Here is a 26,189-nt window from a genome sequence, read left to right on the forward strand (position 1 = left end):
ATCTATGGCAAAATTCTGGCAATTGCAGGAACTTTCTGCAAGATTTAGTTTCTGAGACAGTTTGTAAAAAATTAGCTTTGCCCACATTTAACTTCACTAAGATCTAATTAAATGCAATTAAATGGGAGTTGGATTTTGGCAGGAGTTTTCTCCGGGGGTCAGAAAGATCAAGCTTAGAAATTTGGCTCAGTTGGAAGTTTTAGTGAAAGGAGGCTGAAGAGACAGCTTGGTTATGTGTCATATTGTTTTGCATCACCCCATCAGATGGAGCCTGCAGATTTCAGAAAATGCCATCAATCCAGTTTCTAAGTGCTAAGATTCAACAAAAGGTTTGGAATTGCAAATCTGGGCTCCCCATGAGCCTTGGCTGCTGATACTGCCCAGCCCTGCTGCCTCACCAAAAGCACATTTGCAGGTTTGGAAAATGTCATATAAACCCCAACCATTCACAAATTGTCAGCAGTGACTTTCTGGGGAAAACTAACACGGTGCTCTTGATTCCACACATTTACATCACTTTCCTTTCTTCAGTCCAACGTCAAGTTTTACATCTCCTGGAAGAGAAATGGCAAACCATGGCAGATGTGCCACGGAGAGTATGAGGAGAAACTGAATGTGTGAGAAGCAGGAGGTGGGAAATGTGGCACCTCTGGAAAGATTTATGAAGGACAGCAACACTTAGACCCTATTAAATTCTGAATTTAGCAGCAGTCTGGAGTGTGTTTTATACAGAAGCAACATCCTGCTCATGAGTTATGAAGGACAGAACCTCCCAGCTCTCAAGCACTGCCTGACAGCATACATGAATATTGTTTATTAGTTTCTTATTACCTTCTATTTGGGAGAGAAAAATACAGTTTGGCACACTATCCTTTGAGGATTGATGGTCCTTGTCTTAAGTGCCACAGTTCTCTTTGACTCAAACAGGAAATAACTGAGAAAACAATCAGCCACTGTTGGTCCTTCTCTAGAGCCACTTATTTTGACTCAGCTGCTTACCTTTTGTAGAGGAGCTGCTGTCGCACTGGCCTTGGAAGAAATCTGATCAGAGTGTGCTTTTTTAGTGGATCATTTAAAAAGTCTTCCAGACCTTCCACCTAGAATTATTTTGGAAATTAATCAAAATGCAAAATGCAACTATCCCCTCAAGTATAAAGCTTTGCTACCAGAATCACCTACTAAAATATTTTCTAAGCAAACCTTACTGCTTTTGTAAAATGCTTAAACATTATTCTTGTTAATCAATAAGGCAGAGGATTCAGTGAGATTATAAAAAGCTCTTGGCAAAATAGCAGCTTAAAAATTTGCAGTATTACAGGGCTCTACATTTTTTTTTTCAGTGAGCCTGTGAAAAGGAACTACTTTTTCTGTAAAAGACTGAAGTGTCTTCTCTCCTCTCCAGGGTCTAGTTTTGCTAAAACAGATTAAGGGAATATTTGTTCCAGCCTATAGGTACAGCTGACATCATGAGACTTTGAAGGAAAACAAAAGAGCACTGTACCTTGTAGCTGACTTGTACAATCTGAACAAAGACTGAAAGAGGCAAGCAGAGGAGGATGTCACTGACCAGGGCCCATCCAAAGCCAAACTCCCTGTGCACGGGCAGGGGAGGGATGTAGCGCATCCAGGAGGAGTCATCCACGTACACTGCCAACAAGAACACTGCCTCAGACACAACAAACCCAACACTCGCACCCAGAGTCTCACTGTGACTGCTCAAGCACAACACAACTGGCAGGTCACAGTCTGAAAATCCAAAATGACCTGAAAATTCTCTAAACCCTTGATATCCAAACCTTTCTGAAGTAGACTTTTATCTGTTTTGTAGTGTTGAACCATGGTAAGGTCTGTAGCTAAGTCAGGATGTGCCACTTCTTACCTGTTTGATTAGACAGATCTACTTCAGTCTCCTGTGCAGAGCTCTCGGGATTCACCACAGTTGACACAATTTCCAAGGTCCCATCTGGTTGTGCTTCAATTACAGCTGCATTCTCATCCAGCCCTTTTGTTTTCTCACCATCGCTTCCTCCTTTTTGCCGTGTTTCATTCAAAGGGTGTCCATAAATTAAGTACCAGAGGAACATGTGGACCATTCTTAAACGGGGCATTTTGGGAAGAAAGCCAAGAGAACGTCCAAGTCCTGGAACTGGGAGGGAAGATTAAAGACCACATAGAAACAAAAAGAGGATTAGAGCAGGAGAAACAGCTCCTTGCACAAAAATAATATGAAGAAAAGTGGAAGGGAAGATGGGCAGTTGAAAGTAAATGTAAATTACAAATAGTAAAGAAGTAGTAGTAAATACAAATGCTCCAGTTCACAATTGTAAAAACACAAGCAGCTAAGAAAACATTGGATAAGTTAGACTGGTTTAATATAAATCCAATTTTATTTCTATAGGAGGAGAAAAATAACCATTTGTATCTTAGGAGACATCTGGAAATTATTATTAATAATAAATGGGAAGGTGAAGGATGACAGAAACCCCAAAGCTGGCTGTACCTGTAACAGGATGATAGTTCTTTAGCTGTGCTATGCCCATTTTATCATCAGCTTTTCCTGCCCGACTATTATCAGCTTTACATGAGCTTTCTTGCATATTTCCTGAATCAGGAACTGCCTCTTGTCCCTGGTTTTCCTCCTCACCATGGTCCTCGGATGTTGGTGTCTGGGGGACTTTAATCCTGTAGCAAAACCACACAGCACTTAGGTAAAAATAAGCAGAGCTCAATTCCTGTTCTTCCCTGACTTCAGGAGATATCAGCACATTGCCTCAGCTTTGTGCTTCCATTTCTCTGTTGCTAAAGAAGAGGTTGTTTGTTTGGGTTTTTTTGCTTACCTTGTGTTTATTTCCTCTGCATATTTTTGCATACCCTAGATAAGCCAAGCTCCCCCGAGCCATCCCTGACTTGCCTGTTTGCAGTGCTGGAGTTGGAGATGCGGAAGCGCACCTGCTCGATGGCGCTTTTCACCAGGGGATCACTGGGGCTCACTGAGGGGTGCACAACAAACTCCACCTGTCCACAGCAGCACAACACAAACAAAAGGTGTCTATGGAGACACTGGCTCTTAATCATATGCAAAATCATCTGAGATTAACAGTTAACTAATTTCATTTTTGGATGAAAATTCCTGTTGCTACTTTGTATTAAACAAGAGGTCAAAGCACATGGTCTTTGTACCAATAAACTGCTAATGACATTGCTACAAACCTTGGGATTTGGGGTTTAAAAAGCTGAAATATCTGAGAAACAAATACTTTGACTTGTAAATATTAGGCTGAGAGGGAAAAATGAAAAGTCAGAGCTCCTTAGGTGAAAGGCCAAGCTAACACGTATTGCTGCTGAAAGTACACACACAATTCAGATTGGTGAGATTTCATATGTGCTCTACACTAATTATACAACAGGTAATTTTCAGTGGATTCAATTCTCTGCTTATGACATTTCACACCAGAGTAAGTGACAAGTTTCAATTCTACAGCCACAGACATCTGACTTCCATAAACTTCAATAACAGTGGATTTCTGTTTTAAAATAAAAAATCACATTCTATAAATTTCAACTCATAAGCTCACTGAGGATTTTTCACACACTCTTGGCTTTCAAAAGGGGTTTAAACAGATTTTTGGTGCAGCCTGGCAGTGTAGGGAAAGAACCACGAATCACAGAACAGATAAGCAGCAGAACCTCTGGGAAGGGAGATTCAGAGACTTTGATCTCTGGCCTATTCCTTGGTCTCAATTATCTGCAGGCCAATAATGGAAAGCAGTGATCTGGTTCTCACAGTAGCTTAGTTTGACATGAAGCCTCTGGGTAGCTCCCCTGTAGGTTTTGCTACAAGAAGCGAAGTCAGCTATGCAATCCAGCAAAAGGCCCAGGGCACAGTGAGGAGTGAGATGAAGGCTGTGTCTGTGCTGTCACCTTTTTGCTGATGCCATCCTGGATGACCGTGGTGCGGTAGAGCCTGAGGAGCCCGTCCCGCGCCAGCCTCTGCACCAGCCGCACGATGGACTTCTTGCAGCACTTGGTGGAGACACCTTCTTGCTTCTCTTGATCCATCACCATCTTCTGAAGTCTGAAAGATGCCAAAGATACCTTGCATTTTAAGGCCAGCAATGCTCCAAACTGCCTAAGTGGTTTGTTAGAGGATGTGGGGTGAATGGCCATTTCTTTCCCTGCTCCCTATTCCCTTTTATGGAGACAATGGGGAACTTTGCTTTACATTTCACCTCTCTTTTCTTTGTACTCAAGCTTTTCCTCGTTAGGGGAGAACTGCTGTTCTGATGACAGCAAATTCTCAATGCCTGATTCCCCTGTGCATGGCTACAGTGCAATTACGACTGCAGCCTCCCTAAGGTCAGGAGACCCTACAGCTTTTTCAGTGGTGATTTAACAGATGCACTCAGCTCCTGCAGTTGTGAGCTCAGCTCAGCTTGAGGCAGAAAGGGTTTATTCAGTGGTTTCAGAGCACAGAAATGACTCCTGCATTCACAACATGGATACAGATACACATATCCCCCAAATGAAGCTAGGGGTGTGCTCACACCTTACTCGTGCCCTGCCTGTTCCCATGCACTTTCCCACAAGTGTCCCAGGCCCTAATTCTGGGCTCCTGGGGAATCAATTCTGAAAAAGACCCAGCAGATAACAAGGGAATGAAGCAATAACTGAATGTACACATGGACTTCAACTGTCCTGAAAGATTACCACATTCTAGTAATTAACAAATGGAAGTCAAACACCAGTAAATTTCCTTGGCAGAGACTGGGGAGGGACAGAACTTCCACTGATTCTGAGGAACCTGTGAGGAACCTGTTGGCAGCACTGAAGGGACAGCAGGGACCTGAAATAGCTTCCAAGCCTGCACTTGGATGTGACTCAATCAATCACTGCTGAGGCTGGTGCCAGATGAGGCTCTAATTTTCTAACACTCTGCAATTAAACAAGGTGACAGAAGGTTTCACAATACTCAGACCAGAGTAAGGCCATTTCTTACTGAATTCCTACAGCAAGCAGCCCTGGGTATACTGACATGCCAGGATCTTCTGTGCTGACACAGAAGATGGATGTTGCAATCCTGTTTGTGACAACACAGTACTGCCAATTTAGGATCCAACAGAGCACCAGAATTCCCATTTCTTTTTGGAGGTGAAATCTTAAAGGGCTGAAAGACATTATAACATTTAGGGAAGTATCTCCAGCTCAGATAAGATGTTAGGAGAAGAGATATAACACCACATAAAACTGCACTGAAAAGCAAACTTTGAGGGCCCTGCTAGGATGCCAGTGATGAGTGACATGAAAACCTGAGTCTCTGCAGTCCATGCAGAACAACACATGAACAAGTTTTGAAACGATGCTGAGATAAAACTGACGCAGATGCAAGAATCCTGCAGCAGGGAAGTGCTGTACCTTACAGTGACTTGGGTCACAGTGATCCCAAGTTTGGCACACTGTGAAGGGATAACTAAGTTCTTTGATCTGTATTTATCAGACATATAAGGAATGAAAGCACTCCTGTGTAATTATCAGCATGGAACCACTGCTGGTTCCAAAGAGCTGATTAAGATTCAAGCACCCTCTCATCCTTACAGCAATGGTGCCACCAGAGACAAGCCAAGGCAGAAGGAATAAGCCCCCAGTGCTCCCAGCACCCCAGAGGGGAGGCTCAGCCCTGGCTCACGTGAAGAGGCTCTCGATGAGGCGCAGGTTCCGCACGGCCTCCACGATGAGGTTGCGGCGCTTCAGCAGCCTGTAGGTCTCGTGGGGCCTCTCCAGCGCCGCCGCCTTGGAGCGCTTCTCCTTCCTGGGGCCACAGGGCTTCTGGGGACAGCACAGCACGTCAAAAAGGGACATCAGCCAGCCTGTCTGCAGCCTAACAGGGGCTCCTCACACAGCAACAGCTGAGCAATTCCCCGTTTGGATGGATTTATTTATAATAAACTACTCAGATGAAGATTGTCTCTTATCTCCCGTTCCCAGGAAGGCAGAGAGGGGAGGATAAGCAGCCCTTGTGTGCTACATTAAGCTGTGACATGCATTCAGTCAGCACAGAATTTGGAGGGCACCAGGGAACTAACCCACAACTGTATTTTGGACATCTACCCTCCTATCTCCTGAAAAAAATTTCACTTATATCTACAATGCAGTGCAGCCAAAATATGAGAGTACTTTGAAATTAATTTAAAAAAAACCCAAAACAATTTGATAAATAAATATAAAAACTCCAGTTTGAAGTCTTTCTATAAGAGCACAAAACTTAGCTCAGACAACTGTATCAACAAGAAGATAGTAAGACAGGTGATCTTACCTTAGGATCTTCAAGTCTGACTTCTTCCACCTCAGCCACATCTCCATCCTCATCCGTGGGATGAGCACAGGTAGAAACATTGGACTCCTGCTTTAGAGTTCCCAAAGTAGAACTATCCCCTGAAATGTTGTCTGGGAGCTCCTCAGGATCTTCAAGAATTTGAGGGGAAGGCTGCTTCTTCCCCTGAGACTTCACAGCTGTTGGCTTTGAGCCTGGTTTGAGAACAAAAAGCCTTGTAATTGTTCTGCTCTCCCTGCTCAGCTTTCACTCTAAGAGGCATTCTCCCATCTAGCCAGGTATCTGCACTTAAAAGCATTCTGCTACACTTTTCATACATTCTCCCTGCTGGAAGCAGTGGTTTGACCATGAAAAGACTGCATTCAGCCTCCAAAAGTTAAGCTAAAAAAAAAGGTGAACTCTCTGTCATCAAATAATTCTCTCCACTCAGAAACCTTTCACAGCTTGGAAAGTCATGAAGGGCTTATCCAGAAACTGCTGTCTGAAGAAAGGAGAGTTTCTGTCTCAAAGATTCTCAAGTTCTGTCAGAAACATGACTTTTCTGACTCAAAGCAGAACAAGAATTTAATACTACTCCAAAGATAATCTACACAGAAAAATAGAGATCTCCTCTCTTCCATTGGAGTTTATCAGAAAAGTTGTAGGAATATCTAAATAGGTTTGAAAAAATAAGTTAACCCACCCCCCCATATATTTTTCAAAATATGTCCCCCAAAGGCTGGTAGCTTTCACACTAACATGTTCCAAATAACTAAAGAAGAAGCTGAGGTAACTAACTTCAGGGGACAAGACATTTTTGTTACAAAATGTTCAGGTGAGTAAGGCTGTGGGTCAAGTCATCCCAACCTTGAATATCCAAGGAGCACAGTGTGTGAGCTCAGGGAAAAGGGGAGACATGGCATGGGGTCAGGAGAGGCAGCACAAACACTACTGGCACACAGACACCAGGCCACACTTCAGCCCTGACAGTCTCCAGAGGTTACCACACTTGGTGTTCCAAACCAGAACAATTTGGGGGCAAAGCACGGAAATAATCAAATAGGCTTAAAAATAAGTATGTGGCCAAAAGCCATAATAGAATCACATAACATGTTATTTGTTCTTTAATAAAATGACCCATAAAAAAATGCAGGCTGCTCTCCAGATTTCCAAATCACAAGTTACCTTTGGCCGGTGCTGTCTGATGGACATCATCTTGGACACGTGATTTCACTGGAGAACCAGAGTTGGCCTTTTGACCTTTTCCTCTCTTTTTCCTGTCCTTCCCTTCTTCCTCATTGTCAGACTCTGAGGCCACAGTCTCCTCTTCTCCAGGAGATGCATCTTCCACAGGTGGGGAATCTTCTGGCACCAGAGCCAAAGTAACTGTAGCCAGCTGCTCACTCCTGGCCTTCTCCCTCTCAAACTGACGGTTTAAATCGCTCTCCTCTGCAAAAATGTAGGAAATGTACTTTGTTGTCCTTTGCCGCCCTTCATCCTCCATAAAACCCTGAGGAAACAGTTGGAATGTTATTTTACCACCTTGCTTCTCCATTCTATCAGTGTTCTCCAGCATCAACAGAGGGAAAATGTTCTCAGTGTTATTCCCCACCCATCAAAAGATATAATTTTTTTCTAAGTAACAAAAACATCCCTAACCTTCACGTAGAGAAATCAAAAGGAATTCTGAGCCTGAAAAATGAACAAATCTGCATTACCAGTGTATTAGAATGAAACTCCTACGGTATGTGGGATGGAGAAAAGTCTGAGGAAGAACAAACTGTGTGTACTCAGAGTAGAAATCAATTTTTTTCAGAACAAAAATATTTGTGAAATAAGGGCACTGCAGCTCCCTGAGTGACTCAGACTTCAGTGGAAGTGCTGCTGCCCTGTCTGCTCCAACAGGAGCTTACAAGGATCTACAAACTCACACACTTCTCCAATCAATAAGGGAAGATTTCATTTCCACAGCTGACTGGAGGAAAACATGTACAGATATTCCAATAGTTTATACAGTTTGTTCTTAACTGTACAGAACCTTCTATTGAATGACAAGATTTTTCTAAAAAGATGGCAATTATTGTGCCTTTGTGGAAAGGGACTGTTGGGCATGCAAGACATGACAGCTGGATTTGTCTAGTGAAATAAAAAACCACTGAAATATCTGGATATAAGAAGTCGAATCGTAATTCCTAGGGAAGTAACTGTTTTGCTCCAGAATTTCCTGCTATTTTCAAAAGGCACGTGGATTAATGATCTTACATGGACAGAGGGTCTTTGAGAAGATTCTTCAGTGCTCTGATTAGAGCAGGTTGCAATCCTAATACTGAACCCTTGCCTTACACACCTTTTGCTCAACTGAATTAATTCTCTTTTCAATCTTACCAGGACTCTCCTGCTGTCATTCTCAAATCTCTGCTGTTTCTAATGTTTGAGGTTAACACTGTTATTCCCAGAGAAACCAAAATTGTACCTTCAGTTTCAATAAGTATCTGAATTATTTTATGTTAGCCTCACCTTGACAACTTTGTACCTCTCCAGAAGACGACAGAGCATCCTGGCTTCCAGCTTCCCCACATTCATAGCCAGGCGAAGTTCTGCCTGAGAAATACCTTTGGTTCCTCTACTTTCAACTGTTGCAGAAAGGGAAAACAAAAAAAAAAACATTTCAGGGAAATAATCTGACTGAATTTTATATATATCTATTTCTACATACATTAATATTTCCCTGAACAACACTATATGCCAGAATATTAAATTTAAGATTCCCCACTAACTAAAGACAGTTTTACAGACACATAAAATATTCAGCCAAATACTGTCATAAACCACCATTTTACATGAAGCAGTGCCCAACAGAATGAGGTATGGAGGTGACAGCTTCAAATTAGAAGCATGGACGATTTTTCTTCCCTGGCAGCTTTCCACAGTTAGATATTAATTTCTCCATTTGGAAAGGAAAAGAGATAGGAGAATAATGAACACTGTTTGCTTCATCTTTTCTCATCCCATCAAAACATCCTGTTTCTGCTGTGGAGTTGCTAAGCTTCCAGGAAGGGCTAACAGGTGGCAGCATCTCCAGTCTAATCTGGATTTAAAGCTCATTTTGCTATGAAAAAATGACACTTTCTGATACAAAAGCAACCAGAATGTAAAAACACCTGCAATACACACATTTTACACAAGGAGTAAGGAGGTAATGGGAAAAGTCTTCAGATGTCTTAAATCACCTACTTAACTGATATGCCTGGGTGAGCATATCCCTTTCACAAACAATATCCACAGGCTGAACAACTTTTGTGATGATCTCTTCATCATCATCATGATAATCTTCCATTTTCTTCCGAAATTCCTTCAGCAGTTTAAGGCAACGGACCATGACATCAGTCCCTGTGGAAAATGAGTGTTAGTAACAACTCCAAACAAAGTGCAGGGGGTGTGCACTGCTTTAAACAATTTTACTTTTTTCTCAACATGAAGAAGTAGCAGTGCAATGGAGAACAAATGACTAAAGAGAGCTGGGTATTTCTAGGAAAGGTTTGGAACAGCTTTTCCCTTTGAACAAATCTGGCAATCAGGTGAATTTCTGAGGTGCTCCAAACCTTCACATCTGTGCCAGTGGGAGAAACTTCCAGAGCATAAATAAATCAATGGAGGGATTCAGTGCTGATCCTCAGAATTACAGCTGGAGAGCACTTATTTGACTGGGAGATCACTCACTGGGTATTAACCCATTCCTTTTCACAAGGACAGAACACACTGCTGCCCACCAGCCACCAGACTCTTGTTGTTGATTTAATTCCACATCTCAGCACGCTCCTGTCCATCAGCTGTGCTGTGGTAACTCTCCACTCACTGGGCCCTTTCAGCAAAGGGTAGAGCAAGGACAGATGGCTGCAGGAGAGCTGAGATCCTGCTCTCTTCAGCGTCACAGAGCTCCTGCTGGACCACTTCACACCAGTGGTAACTCGAGCTGGGTTACTGGACACTGCCACCCTGGCAAGTTGCAGTGATTCAGCAGCTGCTGCAGCAGCAGCCAGTTCATCCTGCAGCAGTGGGGAGAACATCTCCAGCCATTCCTCTGCTACAGACTGCTGTGAAAAGGCCAGGTGAAGGCTGCAATTGGAATTATTAAGGTTTCAGCTGATGAATTTGATCTTGTGTTTATATATCTGAGCAGTTGCTGATGCCCAGCTGACACAAAGTTAACCCACAGTCACTTCACCATGTGACTGTGCTGCAGGCCACATGATTCCTGCAGCAGGAATCCTGAAGCTGAATCCTTTTCCTAGGACACTGCTTAGGATTGGGTTGCAAGCACTGTTATTACATCCTTTGCATTTCTACAGCCCATTAATTTTCACTGGAAGCAGTGTTTGAAAAAAACAAACAAACAAAAAAACTTCCCATAGAAAAGAAATCCCCCAAAACAAACCAATTCTTTTTCCTTTAGCTCCTGCTGCCCAATAATGTTCTTCCCGTAGCAGATGCTCTGGCTTCATCCTCAGTGTGTCCCACATATTTCTATCTTCTTTCCTGTATAACTCCAGAGATTAAACTATCTTGATCTCTGCTGAAAATCAGCTATTATTAATTCATCCTCCTTTAATACCTTGTGTTTTTAAGGCATTTTTGTGGATTTTCAGCTTTTACATCTGTAAGATGGAATTATCATTCAAGTGAAAGATTCATCAAGTGGCATTTTTCCCAACAAACTTAAGCAGTAAATGCAGCTGCTGTTTTGCCCATCTCTGACAGAGCATAAAACACCAGGCTTGTAAGTGGACTTGTATTTTCTTGTATTCTAGGTAAATACCTTAATTGCAAGTTAAATGCTTTTACTACTGCCTATAAACTGTTTTTTAGGAGTGCTGTCTAGTCTTCTGGGTTTTATTTCCAAGTGTTTGCAGCTTATTAGAACACCCCTGAAAGACCTGGGTCATTTCTCTCTCAGCCATCTTGATGCTGTACCTACTTTTGGCCTCAGCTTCTCTTTGTTTAGAATACACTTTCCTACAGAGAAATTCCTTTTCCCAGACTCAAATGATTTGAAGGAATTTGTCTTATCAACAGCCTTAATCCAACTCCATGTAATCAGCACTCTTTTTTGTCTTCTGGAATTTTTCATGATTTTATTGGCTCTTTCTCTTGCTCTTTTAAGATCACTCATATTCACAAAGACTATGTAATTTGCAATGTTTAGTTCATATCAGATTTTTTTTTCTCACAAACAATTCATTATATTTCTAAAAGATACACTTCATCTTTCAGAACTATTTTCTTTTTAACCCTGCAAATCTGCCTCTTAGGATTTTCTGTGATTAAGGATTTGGTTTAGATTTCCTTCAGGAACTGTATTAATTCCATTGGAGGTACTATCCTTCCTCATACTTTCCATTATTATTTCTTGTAGTTTTTTTTCCCCATGCAAGTTTTATCTGTATCTTTTCCCGAGAACAGTTGCTATCTTTTGTTCCCTTTCCTCATGCAGTCCTGCTCTTTGTCTCTCCACTACATGTTTGAAGTTATCAGCAGTTCCTGTGAACCAATTCAATTGGCATTCAAAGCTGGTTATGCATTAACCACCCCTCAGCAGACTGTGGCTTTTTTGGATAGCAATTTTGGGTGTCTCACTTACCTCAACCCTGTTATCAACTCAGCTGGTGAGATAATAATGCCAAGGGTGTGGGTTTGACCCCTGTATAGCCCATTCACTTAAGAGTTGGGCTCAATGGTCCTTGCAGGTCCCTTCAAACTCAGAATATTCTGTGTTCTGTGAATTCCAAGTGCTGTAAGACCTTACTTCCATAATTTGATAGGAAAATTTTCAGAGAGGCTTTGCATTCTCATGGCTTTCAGGAAAAGTCATAACGAAGAATGGTCTGTTTTTTAACTTAGTTCATAATGAACCTTCTTTTCAACATTAAGTTTTTGTACTTTTTGGTCAAGTTTTATTGATTTGTCATTTAACTTCAACCTGAAAGGTCAGCAGACTGCTTTGTTCCTACTCTGTATTGGCTTGAGCAGTCTTATCAGGTCCCAAGACCACAGCTTACATTGATATCCAACAAACCTGATGATATTCACTCCACAAAAATCTGTAACGAATGCTTAATTCAAGTGGGCTGCAGCATTTTAACTCAAGTAGCACACTTATCTACATAACTGCATGGACAGGTTTTTTACTTACACCTTTTTTAATTTAAGATATGAAGCTCACAGATAGAATGGCATCAATGCAATCACACAAAAAGAGAGCAAAACCAAGACCTTTCTTTGTCTTGCAGGGTCCTCCATTGGGATTTATGTCTTGCAAGGGGACAGACACAACCTTGGCCAGGCCAGCATTCATCATGTACTGATAGAGACGTTTGAAGGTTCTCTCACAAAGGCCCTGATGCAAAGAGAAATGGCAAAAGTCACTGCAGCCCAAAAGCTTCACTTCCTGCTCACTGGTATCAAAGGCATTCACACCACCTGCTCTTACAACACTGTATTTTGGGGTAGGATATCCATAAGAAACTTAAAAGCCTTTCAGTGCAGAACCCGAGCTGTTCCTGAGTGTGTTGTATCCCTCCAGCTCTGCCACCCACACAAACAGCAGCAGTGGAAAAGTAAGAACTGCATGATGACATCCACTGACAAAACGTTTCTGAGGCTGTGGTGGAACAGAACTGCTTCCCTATGACAAACACCAACAGCAGTTTGAGCTAGTAGGCTTTTAAGATCCTTCTTTTGCTATCCTAACCCAGAATTTTGTGCAACTTTTGAAGCAGGTAGTATGAATGAGTGCCTGTGATACTCAGCATCTAGATTCTACTGAGTGAGAATTTGAAAGAGTCATGAATCTCACCAACTCTTCCCTCAAGTTTCCCAATGTTTCCATCTGGTTTGAACGAGAACTTAGCATGCTTGAGAGCTTCTCCATCAGAATATCATATTTGCTCCTCCTAACCAAAAAAGAGAATTATTTTACATGTAAGTATGCATTAACTTCATAAACATGAGTTGTAGCTTTAGAAACTGTCAGTCACTAGAGAAAGTATGCTAAGTGTTCTCAGATTGGTTTAGGAATTCTAGTTTTCTTTTCCTCCTGTGAATAGCACATGAGATAATTTGCCTCTAAGAAAAGATCTCAAAGAGGAAACAATGACTAAGCCCAAGCTGTTACTTCACTGGCAACCCACAGAAGCACAAGTTCTAATCATAAACAAGATAGGAAAACAAAACAAAAAATCGACTAGAAATGTGTTTAAGTGAAAACAGTCAAAATGAACGGAATGAATATTTCTACAAAAAGAAGAATTATATTTATGCAGGCAGGTGACAGGCACTAGAAGAACCTGCTGTTTACAGCTCCAAGACAAGTTTTAAAGTGTCCGACATTTGGAAGAGAAGTTAATAAATTGGAAAGCGTCAATTGCAGGAAACTTTGATGGTTCTGTGACAACAGAACAATCCCTCACCACAGTAAAAGGTCAAAGAGTACCCAGGAGACCCTTAAAGCATACCTATCAACATGGAAGCGAGTCAGGAGGAGCAGAATTGAGTACTGCTGTGCTCCGCTCGGCAGTCGGATGACGTGGGACTGCATCGTTATCAGACCACTTCTGTCCAATACCCTCCTGTGATAATGGAGCTTTCCAGCATCCACTCTAAAGAAAAGATGGCAAGATATCTATAGGAATAGGAACTTTTGCAAACAAATTCTAATTATCCCCTATCCAGAATGCTTTACCCATATTACCTATAGCCTTAGGGACACATGCTAATTTTCAAAGGGATAACTCAAAGTTAGGAAGTCCACAATTAGGAAAACCTGTGAAATTTATTTTCATAGTTAATCCAATTAAACAGAGAAATATCTCAGATTTTAACCTAGAGCCTTTAGGCACAGAGCGTCATGACATGGTTTGATGAGGGGGTTGGATCAGGATTCTATCCCCATGCCCTCCTTTTCCATCCTCTCTTTCTGACTCGTGGCTATGCTGCAGTCACTGCCCTTCTTGGAACAACTCTGGGATTCATTTCCCTCCTTGGTGAGCTGGCTTGGGCCACCAAATTGACAGAAAAGCACCATAAAAGTTTTCCCCTCTGTCCTCATCATCTTAGCTACCTACAAGAGCTCCCTAAGTGGCAAAAACCAGCAGCAGGTGGAGTGCAAGCTACAACACACCCATGTCCTAAAAGCAGTAAACCCTTAGAGAAATGCTGATATTGTCCAGAAGTTCAGGACACATCCAGAAGTTCTCTACGAAGGTGTGCAATGCTCCTCCATCAGCAAAATGCCTGGCCTAGTTTGGGAGCTGGTAACTCAGGGTCCCTCTCAATGGAGGAGATGTCACACAGGGAAATGCTGTGGACAAAAGGTGACAGTCCAAGAAACCCTTCAAAAAGAGGGTAAGATACTCAGACAGCAATTTAGAAAAGGAAATTAAAATCATTTTTCAATCCCAAATTTGATGAAAAAGTTATTTAGAAAAAGCAAGAATTTCCATGAATTAGAAACCAGTGTATTGACCCACTAGACAGATTTCTGGCTCTCTGTGAAAATATCAGGAAGGACAATGAACTCAAGGATGAGACCAGCACAGTTCTACCAAATCAAGCACTCCTGGTAGTAAGGATGAAACACTACAGAGTATAGCTGTTCAGATATTCACAGGAATACTTAAAAACAACCTTGGATTTAATTCTCAGAGCAAGATACAAACTTACTTGAAAGCCCCACTGTGCAGGTCCCTCTGCAGCTCTCCCTGCCAGCGAGCTCGGCCCAGACGCTCCAGAATGCAGTAGGAAAAGTCAGGGAGTTTCAAGTCAGGGTCTCCCTCCCAGCCTATCAAAGCTCTGTAACGCTGCTCCTGGGAAGCAACAATGACTAATTTCTCTCCCCATCTAAGAAATAGAAGGAAAAGTATTGTATTGTTATTGGCTTCATAAAAACAGAGAGATCAATCCCTTTCGCTCCAGAAACGCCATTCCTGATATAATCTGTACAAACTGAGCAAGGACTAAATTTTAGAACTTAGAAGTATTTTAATGCCAGATATAAGGATTTCACTCACTTTTCAACAGCTTCTTTGTAAGTATAACAAGGCTGCAAATCCTTCTTCCTTATTTGATCAGTGATGTCTACTCTCTCTTTAAAATACTGGCAGGAACCTTGTATGCCATCTTTGTTATCCAAAATCATGTGGATAGGATAAATATCATCTGAAGAAACAGGATCTCTTTTGGTTTCCAATATTCCAGTCTCAAGGTCTATTTCTTCATATCTGAAATAAAACCAAAGAGCCAATACTTAACCAAGCAAGGAGAAATACAAGATTGTCACAGACAATGCTGATACCTCTAGGAATTATCTTGGAAAAATGAAGCTCTTTTGAAATCTCCAAACTGGAAAAATCCAAAGAGCAGAGCTGTACTCCTCAAGCATGACAAAACCTTTTCAGCATGCAGAAGGAGAGGGATGCATTATTTAATCTTTGAAAAGTCAAAGATGTGGCGGGAATAAGAAAAGTAGTGGGAATAAGAGAACTATATAATTCACAGGTAAGGAAAATGACAGGTACACCCACCCTGCTGACCAGGACATACAAATTCTGCCTGTACCTAGGTAGCATGCAGTCATTTGAACGGAAATCAGGCCAGGACTCGTATACAGGTCTCCTAAATCATAGAATCATCAAAATTGGAAGAGACCTCTAAGATTATCCAGCCATCCACCAGCACTACCACTGTGACCCCTAAAACCCATCAGCCAGTGCCAGATCTTAAACACCTCCAGGCATGGTGTCTCCACCACCTCCCTGGGCAATCTATTCCAATGTTTGACCCCCCAACAGTGAGAATTCTTTTACAACACCTAAACAGCGGCTCAGAGCCACCCTGGGCCCTGCCTGCTGCCACCGGCTACCAAAGCGCTGCTGCAGAAAAGCCTGGGCGAGAACGGCAACCGGGCCGGGTTCAGCCGGCAGTCAGGCCGGGTTTAGCCCCTCAACCGGGCCGGGTTCAGCCGGCGACCAGGCCCGGGTTTAGCCCGGTAATCGGGCCGGGTTTAGCCCGGCGGCCAAGCCCATGTTTCGCCCAGCAACCAGTGCCGGCTTCTCCGGCGGGAAGGGGCCGGGGCCGCCCGCTCGCTGCCCTCACCGGTCGTGCAGGCGGAGCGGCGGGCGCGCCCGGGGCAGGAGGTAGAAGCGCACGTCGGGCTGGGCGCTGAGCGCGGCCCAGAGCAGCTGCTGCGTGTCGGGCTCCAGCGGCAGCGGGAAGGGCGGCGAGCGGGCGGCCAGGCGCTGCCAGAGCGCGGCCGCGGTGATGCCGTCCAGCCCCTCCAGGGCCACCTCGTCCAGCAGCGCCCACAGCGGCTCCATGGCCTCCATCCCCGCCGCCGCTTCCGGGCCCGCGGCGCGCAGGAACTGACGGCGGCCAGGCGCGACCGTCGCCAGGGAGACCGAGCAACAGGCCCGGCCCGGCCCGCGCTGCCGGGGGCTGTGTCTGCCCGGGGGCCGTGCCCGGGGTCAGTGTGTGTCCGGGGTCCGTGTCTGCTCGGGGTCAGTGTGTGTCCGGGGTCACTGTGTGTCCGGGGGCCGTGTCCGGGGTCAGTGTGTGTCCGGGGTCAGTGTGTGTCTGGGGGCCGTGCCCGGGGTCAGTGTGTGTCTCGGGGTCAGTGTGTGTCCGGGGTCAGTGTGTGTTCGAGGTCCGTGTCTGGGGACCCTGCCCCAGCATCTGCGTCCGTCCGGGGTCTCTTTCCCCGGTCCATATCCGTCCGGGAGCTCTGTCCGGGGGTCAGTGTCCGTCCCGGGTCCGTGTCCGCCTGGGGGCTCTGTCCGGGGTTATTGTCCTCTGGAGGATCTGTCCGGGGTCTCTCTCTGCTGTCAGTGTCCATCTGGGGCCTCTGTCCCGGGTCTGTGGCCGTCCTGGGGTGCTGTCCGAGGTCAGTGTCCGCCCAGGGCCTCTGTCTGGTGGCTCTATCCCGGCTCCGCGTCCATCCGGGGCTGTGTCCGGGGCTCTGTCCCGGCTCCGTGTCCATCTGTAACTGTGTCCGTGGGTCTGTCCCGGCTCCGTGTCCATCTGTAACTGTGTCCGTGGGTCTGTCCCGGCTCCGTGTCCATCTGTAACTGTGCCCGTGGGTCTGTCCCGGCTCCGTGTCCATCTGTAACTGTGTCCGTGGGTCCGTCCCGGCTCCGTGTCCATCTGTAACTGTGTCCGTGGGTCTGTCCCGGCTCCGTGTCCATCTGTAACTGTGTCCGTGGGTCTGTCCCGGCTCCGTGTCCATCTGTAACTGTGTCCGTGGGTCTGTTTCTGCTCCGTGTCCATCTGTAACTGTGTCCGGGGGTCTGTCCCGGCTCCGTGTCCATCTGTAACTGTGTCCGTGGGTCTGTCCCGGCTCCGTGTCCATCCGGGGCTGTGCCGGGCTCCCCGCGCTGCCCGCCCCGCAGAGCCGAGGCGGGGCCGGGCTGGGGCAGGGCTGCCCTGCGGTCGGTACGGGACAAAACACGCGGTTCTCTCTTTGGTACAGAGCTCAACGAAGCGTGCTGGTGGCACATTTAAACTTCGGAGAGTGTAAGAGCACACCCTGGCAAGACTTGCGGCAGCGGTGTGGTGAGGATTGCTGGAAAAATTCAGGTTTCCTGAATGGCAAGCCAGGTAAAATCTTTAATTAAACACTTCAAATATGTACAGCCTCAGCAGTGAATAGGCTGTAGGATGAACTGACCTAATTGGTGGTAGCAGCTCAAAGAATTCCTTCCACAGCTGGGCTTTGCTTGCCAGGTCTGGCATTATAAACTTGTCATGGCATATGCCTTCTACTTTTAGGTTTTTTTGGTTCTTCAGTAGATTGTGAAGGGTTTTGAAAAATAAGTGAAACAACTACTGTTTCCTCTGTTCTTCAGGAGCTTTATTTACAGCCCTGACAGCTTTATGTATGGTTGAAAGAGGAATGTTTTTCAGTTATAGCCTTCTCATCTATTGAGGGTGCAAAACCAGTGGTACTCCATAATAAATCATTCAGTGTCACCATTATATTCTCATTTCAGGTTTATGTTAAGACATGGTGACTGACTTTGATGAAAAACATGACGAATATTTAATATCCCTTCAGCAGAGAAACCGGTAATATTCACATTTGTTTCCACTTTGGGTGTGAAATATTTGTTGTATTGTATCAAATATCAGCAGCTGTGATGCAAAGTCTGACTTGCTGTGCCTTAAAACATTCAGGTGTTTCTCTCTTCTTCCCTTTGCTTGCTAAAAGTTCCTATTTCTAGGGGAGATTACAGTGTTTTTTCAGCATTTAAAATATAAATACATTTATTAATAAAATAATTACTTTTTCCACAGTGACAGGGAAGATTTTTGTTTATAGAGCAAGAGGTTGTAGATTCAGAAGTAACTGGCGGCTCACACTGTGTGAGGATGTAGTTAAGAGGCACAGTTGTTATGTTGTCAGAAATACAGAAAAGTGATAAATAAGGACAGCCAGGTTGCCTTTGCAAACTCCAGTGTTTTTCAGACAAGTTTCAAACATTTCTTTTTCCTCTTTGTTCATGTGTTCCTGTCACTATACCCTGGACAGATGAACTTCATAGCTTATTTTAGAGGAGTCTACAGAACTTTCATGCTGGATTCCTTCCTTTAACACAAGGGATTCCTAATCAAATTCTATAACAAACTGGTTTGGTAAAAAGACCTTGAAGGCCACAATTATGTTAAAAACCCAGCCAATTTTTGTGACCACAGGTTTCTTTCCTATACAGTATCCTAAAGCAGTTTTGGAAAAGGATAAAACCAGTTTATTTAATGGTTAAACCAACATGCATCCTTGGTATCAGAGCTCTAATTCTGACTGCTGGGGACATGCTTTTGGGAAAAGGTGGCTTGTGTCACAACACAGACACGTGGGGGACTTTGGCCTGTGGATTGACCCCTCCTGAAGTCAGAGGGAAACCAGGTGGTGCAGGGGAATTCACAAGTTGTCACCCACATGATGCCAAACTCCTGGCCTGCATGTCACCTCACCAAAGGAATTAGCATGGACCGGGTATAACCCATGGTGAAAGGAGAGAAAATGAGAGTTGGAATACAGAGAGCAGCTGAAACTGAGCCCATGGAAGGGCATTATTTTGATATTATTTTAACCAGCATTTAATTTTCTGCTATCTCTAACTGCGGTATTGGCTGGGGGCTTTCCACCTCCGGTTTCAAAACACAAATCATCATTTTTATTCTTGAAAACAGGCCAACAATTTTTAAGCTTTTTGAAATTCTAAGTGAAGTGCTTTAAAATTCTTAAGAAGAAAGGTTAAATATGCAAAATACCAAATGGAGAAGATAATGTGAAATAAGAAAGAACATGGGAAAAAACCTCAGAAAGGAAAAGCTTGGTCAAACTTCATCTGTCATAGTGTATGGGTGCTCATACATGTTACAGAACAGGAACAGACCCTGGAAGATGAATTCTGAAAGGGTTCCTTGAACTGGGAACGTATTTTTCAGCTTTGTGACATGGTGTGTTGTATTTTTTGAAGATCTGACCATCTGTGTATGCACTGTGCAAGGATGAATTATTGGATCATTTTTGATGATATTGAATAATTTTTCCTTTCTCCTTCAGGCTGCAGGAGCGGTTAAAAAGAAAAGATCCCATGCAAATCAGACTGGAGCAGTTGGAAAAAGGATTTTCTCTGTATGTGAATGGAGCTAACTCTGAGCTGAGAAAGTACCCCAGGAAAATCACCCCACACAGCTGCCTGAGAAACAGGCTCAGACCCACCAGGACAAAGGGTGAGTGCCTTGCAGCCTGGCAGAGCTGCACCAGAGCTGGCACTCACTCAGAGAGGTCACTGGGATCCAGGGGCAGCAGCACTGGAGCCTGGTGGGATGAAATTCCATGGAAATCAGAGTGCTTAAGCTGCTTTTGTCTAAGGAGGAGTCTCTGCAACACCCTATCCATTTTTCACTTGATCCCTCTTTAATTCCAACATTTAACTTCCCTGCCTCTTCATTTGTTGAGCAGCTCTAACTAAAAGTAGAAGATTAGAAATGTATATAAATTGTCAGGGGAAAATAATGGTATACCTTTGACACATAACACCATTAAGAGGATTTGAGATCTGATGGACTTCAGTGTTATCCAAGCCTGGTGTCCTGAGGACAAATGACATTTGATGACATAGACTGTAATCAAATTATATCCAGTAATAGCTTCATTAAGCTCATAAATTACATTTAAGCTATAATAGTTGTCTTAAAAAGATAGCTAATCTTTATTTAAATATTTGAAGTGAAGAAAATCAACCTTTTTTTTCCCAGTGATTAGCTGGCTTTATGGAAAAATGGGTATTTTGTTTCTAATTTAAGTCTATCTGTCATTGAGAGCAGTGCAGTGACAGGAATAATTTTGCATGCATGACAGTATAAAGTATGAGCTTACTGGCCTTCTAATCTATTTAGCATAATGAAAAGAAAGTTGATTTTACTAAATCCCTGTGTAAAGCAGTTTACCAGCCTTAGTCGGTTACGTTCACACTTGCTACAACTTATCTCAGTGTTTTTTTAATGTTTGATAGTCTGCCTAAGCTTCATTTTCACCTAAAATAAAGACAAAGAGTTTAAAAAGTTACCCACTATGATAATTTATTGATTGAAAGTTTATTAATCTCAACAGTACCGGAAACAAACTTTTCCTTGAATAACTGTTCCAACCGTGGCTCTCACTTCATCTCCTTAATTTGTTTTCCTGCTACACTGGGCACATACTACTTGTTTGCAGGCTTAGGTGTGTTCAGCTTGTATAATTTCCTGCAGGCTGTGTGGGATGGTGATGAGGAATCAGCTTGTCACCTGGCTCCACTGCTCTCTGTGAAAGGCAAACCTTGTGTGCAATGATGTAAAAATGGTCATGTTCTGGGAAATGGTGGGAATTGGGTGCTCTGTCACGCAGGGCTGATACATCTTCAGCTAGCTAAAGAGGGTGTAAATCAACATCTTGGACCTTTTGCTCCAAAAATTGTGAGGGGATGTTGTGGCAGCAGCTCTAGTGGAACTCCTGTCAAGAGAAATTTCCTCTTAAAGTTCTGCTGTGCAGTTGTTATGTCTCAGCTTAACTAAAATTCTTTATTACTATGGTCCCTTAAAGCCATTTGCCTCAGTCAAGGTAGAATACATGTCTTAGGGGTCTCTGAAGACTCCAGTTGCAGTCTCTGTTCCTTTCCTCAACTCCATCTATCAGAGACTGTAGCAGCAGCTCTGCAGCAGATAGCTCAGTGCTTTGCTGTTTAACTCTCCAGTGGTGTTGTTTTAAACCCATGAAGCTGCAGGAAAGATACCAACTGAACCATTATCCTGTCATTTTTCCTCTTCCATTTGGTTTTGCCACTGGAGTCCAGAATGAGAGTCACTGCTGTATGAGTTTCTTGCCTTGGAGTTCTACCTTAGCAATTTTGTGGTCTCTTTCATTTCAAGGTATTTCTTCTCAATGATTGAATATGATTTTACTTACAGGAATGATTCCCAGCTGAGATACAGCTCTGAGTTTTCTTCTCTATCCATCTCCCATGAGAATTATTGCATCATTTATTACTTCTAAAGCATCCATCTGTAGGATTACTCTTCACTGAAAAATTAGGAATGGGTGGTACTTAATAATCCAGAACAAGCATAAATCCCTCTTTCTGGTTCCTGAAAGGGTCATCATAAATCTGTTTGTCAGGACTGTTTGCTTTGTGTTCCCTGGGAGTAATTACTGATAATAGTGATTGATAAAGTTTTTATGCTTAGGATTGGTAATGAATTTAAGGAAATGATGGGTTGGAGGGTAGAGAAGCTGGGCTGTAGGTGTGCTGGCATTTCTTTGGGTCTGTAGCCCACACATGGTTTCACAACTCTGTTTGTTGTTCCAGAGAGTGTCTGTGGGGCCACAAATGTGTGTCTCGAGGGTGATGTGGGGTCTCCTTGGATTAGGACTAATAATTTAGGGATGTACTTCTCAGTTCTTGCCTAGTCAAATAGGCACTGACAGCTCAAATCCCTGAGGGAGTGACACCAGTGGAGCTGTTCTGTGTGCCCAAACAAATACTGGTTGGTATTCACATCCCATCCATCCCATGGGAAGGATATTTTTGTTCCAAAGCAATGTTTGTTGCACAGACAACTTGCTTAGCTGCACCAGTCTCTGCCTGGGATTTCAATGACTGTTCTTCCTGGCTTAGAGACACCTGGTCACTTGAATCCATGTCAAACTATGACCACTACAATCCATTGCTAAGTAGAGTCATGGAATCACAGAACTGGGAGGGACCTTAAAGCTCATCTTGTTCCAGCCCCTGCCATGGGCAGGGACACCTTCCACTCTCCCAGGCTGCTCCAAGCCCTGGCCAGCCTGGCCTTGGACACTGCCAGGGATCCAGGGGCAGCCATAGCTGCTCTGGGCACCCTGTGCCAGGGCCACACCATCCTCACAGGAAACCATTTTTTTCTAATATCCAATCAAACCCTGCTCTCTGTCAATATAAAGCCATTCCCTCTTGTCCTATCACTCCATGACTTGTAGAGTCTCTTGAGCCACCCAAGCAGTTCTGAGGATGAAGTTCTCAGCAGTGGTAGCATGAGTCCTGCCATCTCCCCCTTTCCTGCTCACATTTGCAGCACACTTGAGGGGCTTCTGGGCAGCTGCTTTGAAGAGATGGATTCTTAGAGAGTGCAAGGGAAAGGTGCTTCCAGTTCTCTCCCAAAGCAGTGACTGAATCCAACCACACTTCTCACAGTGTAAGCTCATGGCAGTTCAGTGCCAGCAGAACCAGTGCTGCTCCTTGGGAATAGCCTATTGGAATAGCAGGAGCTCTGGTTGGAAGGGCTGGTTCTCTTCCTTGGAGCAGTCCATTCCTTTTCCCCTCTGTGTTTAGTCCTGTTTTGGGCCTCTGAGACAGAGAGATTCTTTGTGCTGGAGCAATAGAGCAACATAACAACATCCTGCAATGCTGTGATCACATTGGACATAAGCAAACACTTCCCCCAGGATGGTCCTGCCCTGGGCCTGTTCCCTCCTGTCTGCTTGGACCAGCTTTTGTGCAGTCTCCTGGTGAACCAGATTGCCCAAGGGCCTATAACTAAAAGGAATCTTTAATGTTTTTCCACAGTCTAAACTTGCCATATCAATTCTCTGAACAGGTCACTGCACAGGTGCATGTAGGGTTGTCCAACCCCCAGGAGAGCAAATAAGGTATTGAGAGTTGTAATGAACAACCTGATTTAATTCTGAAGTAAGCCCTGCTTTGAGTGAACAGCTGGACTTGGTGAGCCCCAGAGGTTCCTTCCAAATGAAATCTTTCTGTGATTCTATGACCTTTGTAGGACAATCGCTTCTTTTATTGGTAGTGTCAGTTCCTGCAGCCTTAGGGTGACCATTAAATTATGGCTTAAAGAAAAAAGGTTTTGCATCAGCTGTTTTTCTCCACTGAGAAGAAATGGAAGCTGTAAATCTGTCTTGGCCATAGGAAATGAGATGCCTTTATTTAGGATGCTACTGAGAGTGTTGGTGATGCCTTTGTTCCATCGAGGACGCTGATGTGACCTGCAAGTTGTTTGTCTCTTTCTCTCAATCAAAGCATCTTCTCAATCCATTGTTCCACTCTTAAGTTGGAGCCATTTCCAGCACAGAGACCCTTAGTTCTCCTTGACCATACAGAGATTTTCTGCAGAAGTTCCTGAACCAACTCTTCCTTGCCTTAGAAATGAAGGATAATGGTTGTTTGTCCTTTATTTATAGCTTATACATGAAGAATCCTTCTCTGCACAGTATGTTAAATACCCAGTGCATTCTGTTTAATCTGCCAATATTTTATGTTTCCTTAATTTTGAGCGTAAATACACACAATTCCTTTGTAAACCCAGCATATCACGTGTTGTTCACCCTGTCTGTCAGTCTGCCTTTGGTAATTGGGTTCTGGGCTCAGTTGGTTTCCTCAGACAGGTTACTTTCTACCCAGGCTGGGGGTCAGAATGATGTGTACCTCTGTTCTAGAATGTATTTCTATATTTTCATCTCAAAAAAGGTGGAGTTTCCCTTGCTGTTAAGCTATTGTATCTTAAAAGAATTTATTCTCTTAAAAACACTTGATGAAAACTGTCCCTGAAGAGGTTCAAAACTCCTGCTGCTGGAACTGGCCAGGATTTGATGTGGGATATCTCTGCAGCTGTTGATTCCATTCACTTGTCAGATTTATCCTTCTGTCCTTAGCTGGGGGCAAAACAAAAACCCACAAATCCACAAAGGTGTCTGTTTATTATCTAATATCATATTTCTGCTGTCTCTCTCCTCTCTTCTAATCCTTGTGTGTCCCTGCTGAAGAAGCAGCCCAGCTAGAAGAGAGTGGGCTGCCAGAACACAGCCCTCAGACTGCCCCAAGCAAGATACAACGCAGGAATTGGCTTCAGGTATGGGGCAGGTGGAAGAAATGGGGCTTTGGTTCTTAGGTTGCAATTAATTTCAGGGAAATTGGTTGCAAGTGGTACAGAGTGGGCAGCTGGTGCTCTCTGAGTGGCTTGGGCTGGATACTGACAACATGAAATGTTACCCTGCTCAGATTTGTGTCTGCTTGGAAGCCTAAAGAGGCAAATCTCATTGAAAGGGTTTGGCTGCAGTGACATTCATCACAGAAACTTCTGTAGCCTAGACATGAGTGGCTCAATGTGTCCTCCAGCAGAATAGCTGCTGCTGGATAGCTCTGATGGCACCCTAGGGAATTTATCTAGTGCAAAGGATGGGGAAATTCATTTTGGAGAGATATCCCTGCCTGTTACTGCTGTTCTCCACCCTGCAACAAGATTGAGGGATAAAGAAATGTAATTTGCATAATTTGAGTTGTAATTTGTGATAAATTCTTGTAGGTCATAAGAGAGGGAAATACATATAGATAAAAATATCCTATCTATAAGAAATTTAGAGCCATCAGCTCCACAGTTGTTGGTTCTCTTCTCAGAAGAGAAACCTATTTTCTTTTAGCCTAAAGAAGGATCTGAGTTAACCTGTCAAGGACTTAATTAAAACAATAAATGTGAATTCAGAACAATGGAGACATGTCACCCAAGTAATTACAGTACTTGATTAGCCATTGGCCTGGCTGGATGTTCAGTCTGTGCTGGAGTGATGGGATCAGAGGTCTTTGGCACTGTGGATAAGTGTGCTGTGCAGGTTTTCTTTTCTTTCAGAAAATACTTCACATTCAAGCTTTAAGGCTGCATTACTTTATTTACCACTCTTACTGCTTAGTTGAATTCATTTTCTCAGCTCCCATTATGGCCTGTCAGGACTTCTTTGCTGAATTTGCCAGATGTGTAGCTCTGTACTAAAACCTGGTTGCTACTTGGGACTAGCTCAGGATGATTCCTTAAGTCCTTTATCCAATTGGATGGAAGGATAGGAGTTATTATATCCTTATGAACAACTGGAATTATTTAGCTAAGGAAAAGTGCAATCACAGACTGAGAAGGAGGTTGTACCACATAGAAATTTCCTTTCCCAGTGATTTTCCATGGGGATTTTTTGGATATCTAGAGGACCCAGCAATTCCTGGCCAAACCTGTCAAACTTGGAGTGTGCTAAGGGATGCTGTGAGGGGGAAAGATGGACTCACTGAAAGAATTCACCCAAGTTGTCTTAGGATATTCCCTCTGGGACATCTCTGCCCCTGGCACTTAGAAAATGCTAGAGGAGTGTAGGAACAACAGAGAGCAAGGTTCAACATCACTGCCCGCTCTGGGCTCAGCAGCAGCAGGTGGCGAGTTTGACCAGGGCTGTTAAACCATGACTCAGGGGCCCAAAGATGAGCTGAGGGAGGACAGAAACCTCCTGTGGAACAGAGGGGAAAAGCAGTGCTTGATC

At 43.7% G+C, this 26,189-nt stretch overlaps 2 protein-coding genes across 11 annotated transcripts in view; one reads left to right on the forward strand and one right to left on the reverse strand.

Annotated features, from left to right (window-relative positions):
- The window catches only part of GTF3C1 (general transcription factor IIIC subunit 1), a 38,554-nt gene extending 21,830 nt beyond the window's left edge, over positions 1-16,724 (reverse strand). Inside the window, exons 1-17 of the mRNA XM_038150697.1 lie at positions 16,457-16,724; positions 15,373-15,582; positions 15,026-15,202; positions 13,819-13,962; positions 13,161-13,257; positions 12,578-12,701; positions 9,542-9,697; positions 8,825-8,940; positions 7,493-7,817; positions 6,311-6,522; positions 5,684-5,823; positions 3,922-4,075; positions 2,912-3,015; positions 2,501-2,682; positions 1,880-2,146; positions 1,502-1,647; positions 1,000-1,097 (exon numbers count right to left, since the gene is read on the reverse strand). Of these exons, the coding sequence (XP_038006625.1) occupies positions 1,000-1,097; positions 1,502-1,647; positions 1,880-2,146; positions 2,501-2,682; positions 2,912-3,015; positions 3,922-4,075; positions 5,684-5,823; positions 6,311-6,522; positions 7,493-7,817; positions 8,825-8,940; positions 9,542-9,697; positions 12,578-12,701; positions 13,161-13,257; positions 13,819-13,962; positions 15,026-15,202; positions 15,373-15,582; positions 16,457-16,686 (2,882 nt within the window). The 5' untranslated portion in view covers positions 16,687-16,724. The remainder of the gene's footprint in view (positions 1-999; positions 1,098-1,501; positions 1,648-1,879; positions 2,147-2,500; positions 2,683-2,911; positions 3,016-3,921; positions 4,076-5,683; positions 5,824-6,310; positions 6,523-7,492; positions 7,818-8,824; positions 8,941-9,541; positions 9,698-12,577; positions 12,702-13,160; positions 13,258-13,818; positions 13,963-15,025; positions 15,203-15,372; positions 15,583-16,456) is intronic.
- A 9-nt stretch (positions 16,725-16,733) lies between these two features.
- The window catches only part of LOC119706739 (katanin interacting protein), a 57,070-nt gene continuing 47,614 nt past the window's right edge, over positions 16,734-26,189 (forward strand). For 5 of the 10 annotated variants that reach the window (XM_038150698.1, XM_038150706.1, XM_038150704.1 and 2 more), the window contains exons 1-5: positions 16,734-16,823; positions 17,826-17,953; positions 18,346-18,421; positions 19,923-20,092; positions 24,657-24,742. In XM_038150698.1, coding sequence (XP_038006626.1) covers positions 18,360-18,421; positions 19,923-20,092; positions 24,657-24,742 — 318 coding nt within the window. In that variant the 5' untranslated portion in view covers positions 16,734-16,823; positions 17,826-17,953; positions 18,346-18,359. Of the gene's footprint in view, positions 16,858-16,886; positions 16,905-17,825; positions 17,954-18,345; positions 18,422-19,922; positions 20,093-24,656; positions 24,743-26,189 lie in introns of those variants that run through there. The other 5 variants (XM_038150703.1, XM_038150701.1, XM_038150699.1 and 2 more) reach the window with 5 other exon arrangements.

This window comes from Motacilla alba, chromosome 14, assembly GCF_015832195.1.
Source record: "Motacilla alba alba isolate MOTALB_02 chromosome 14, Motacilla_alba_V1.0_pri, whole genome shotgun sequence".
Taxonomy (NCBI): domain Eukaryota; kingdom Metazoa; phylum Chordata; class Aves; order Passeriformes; family Motacillidae; genus Motacilla; species Motacilla alba.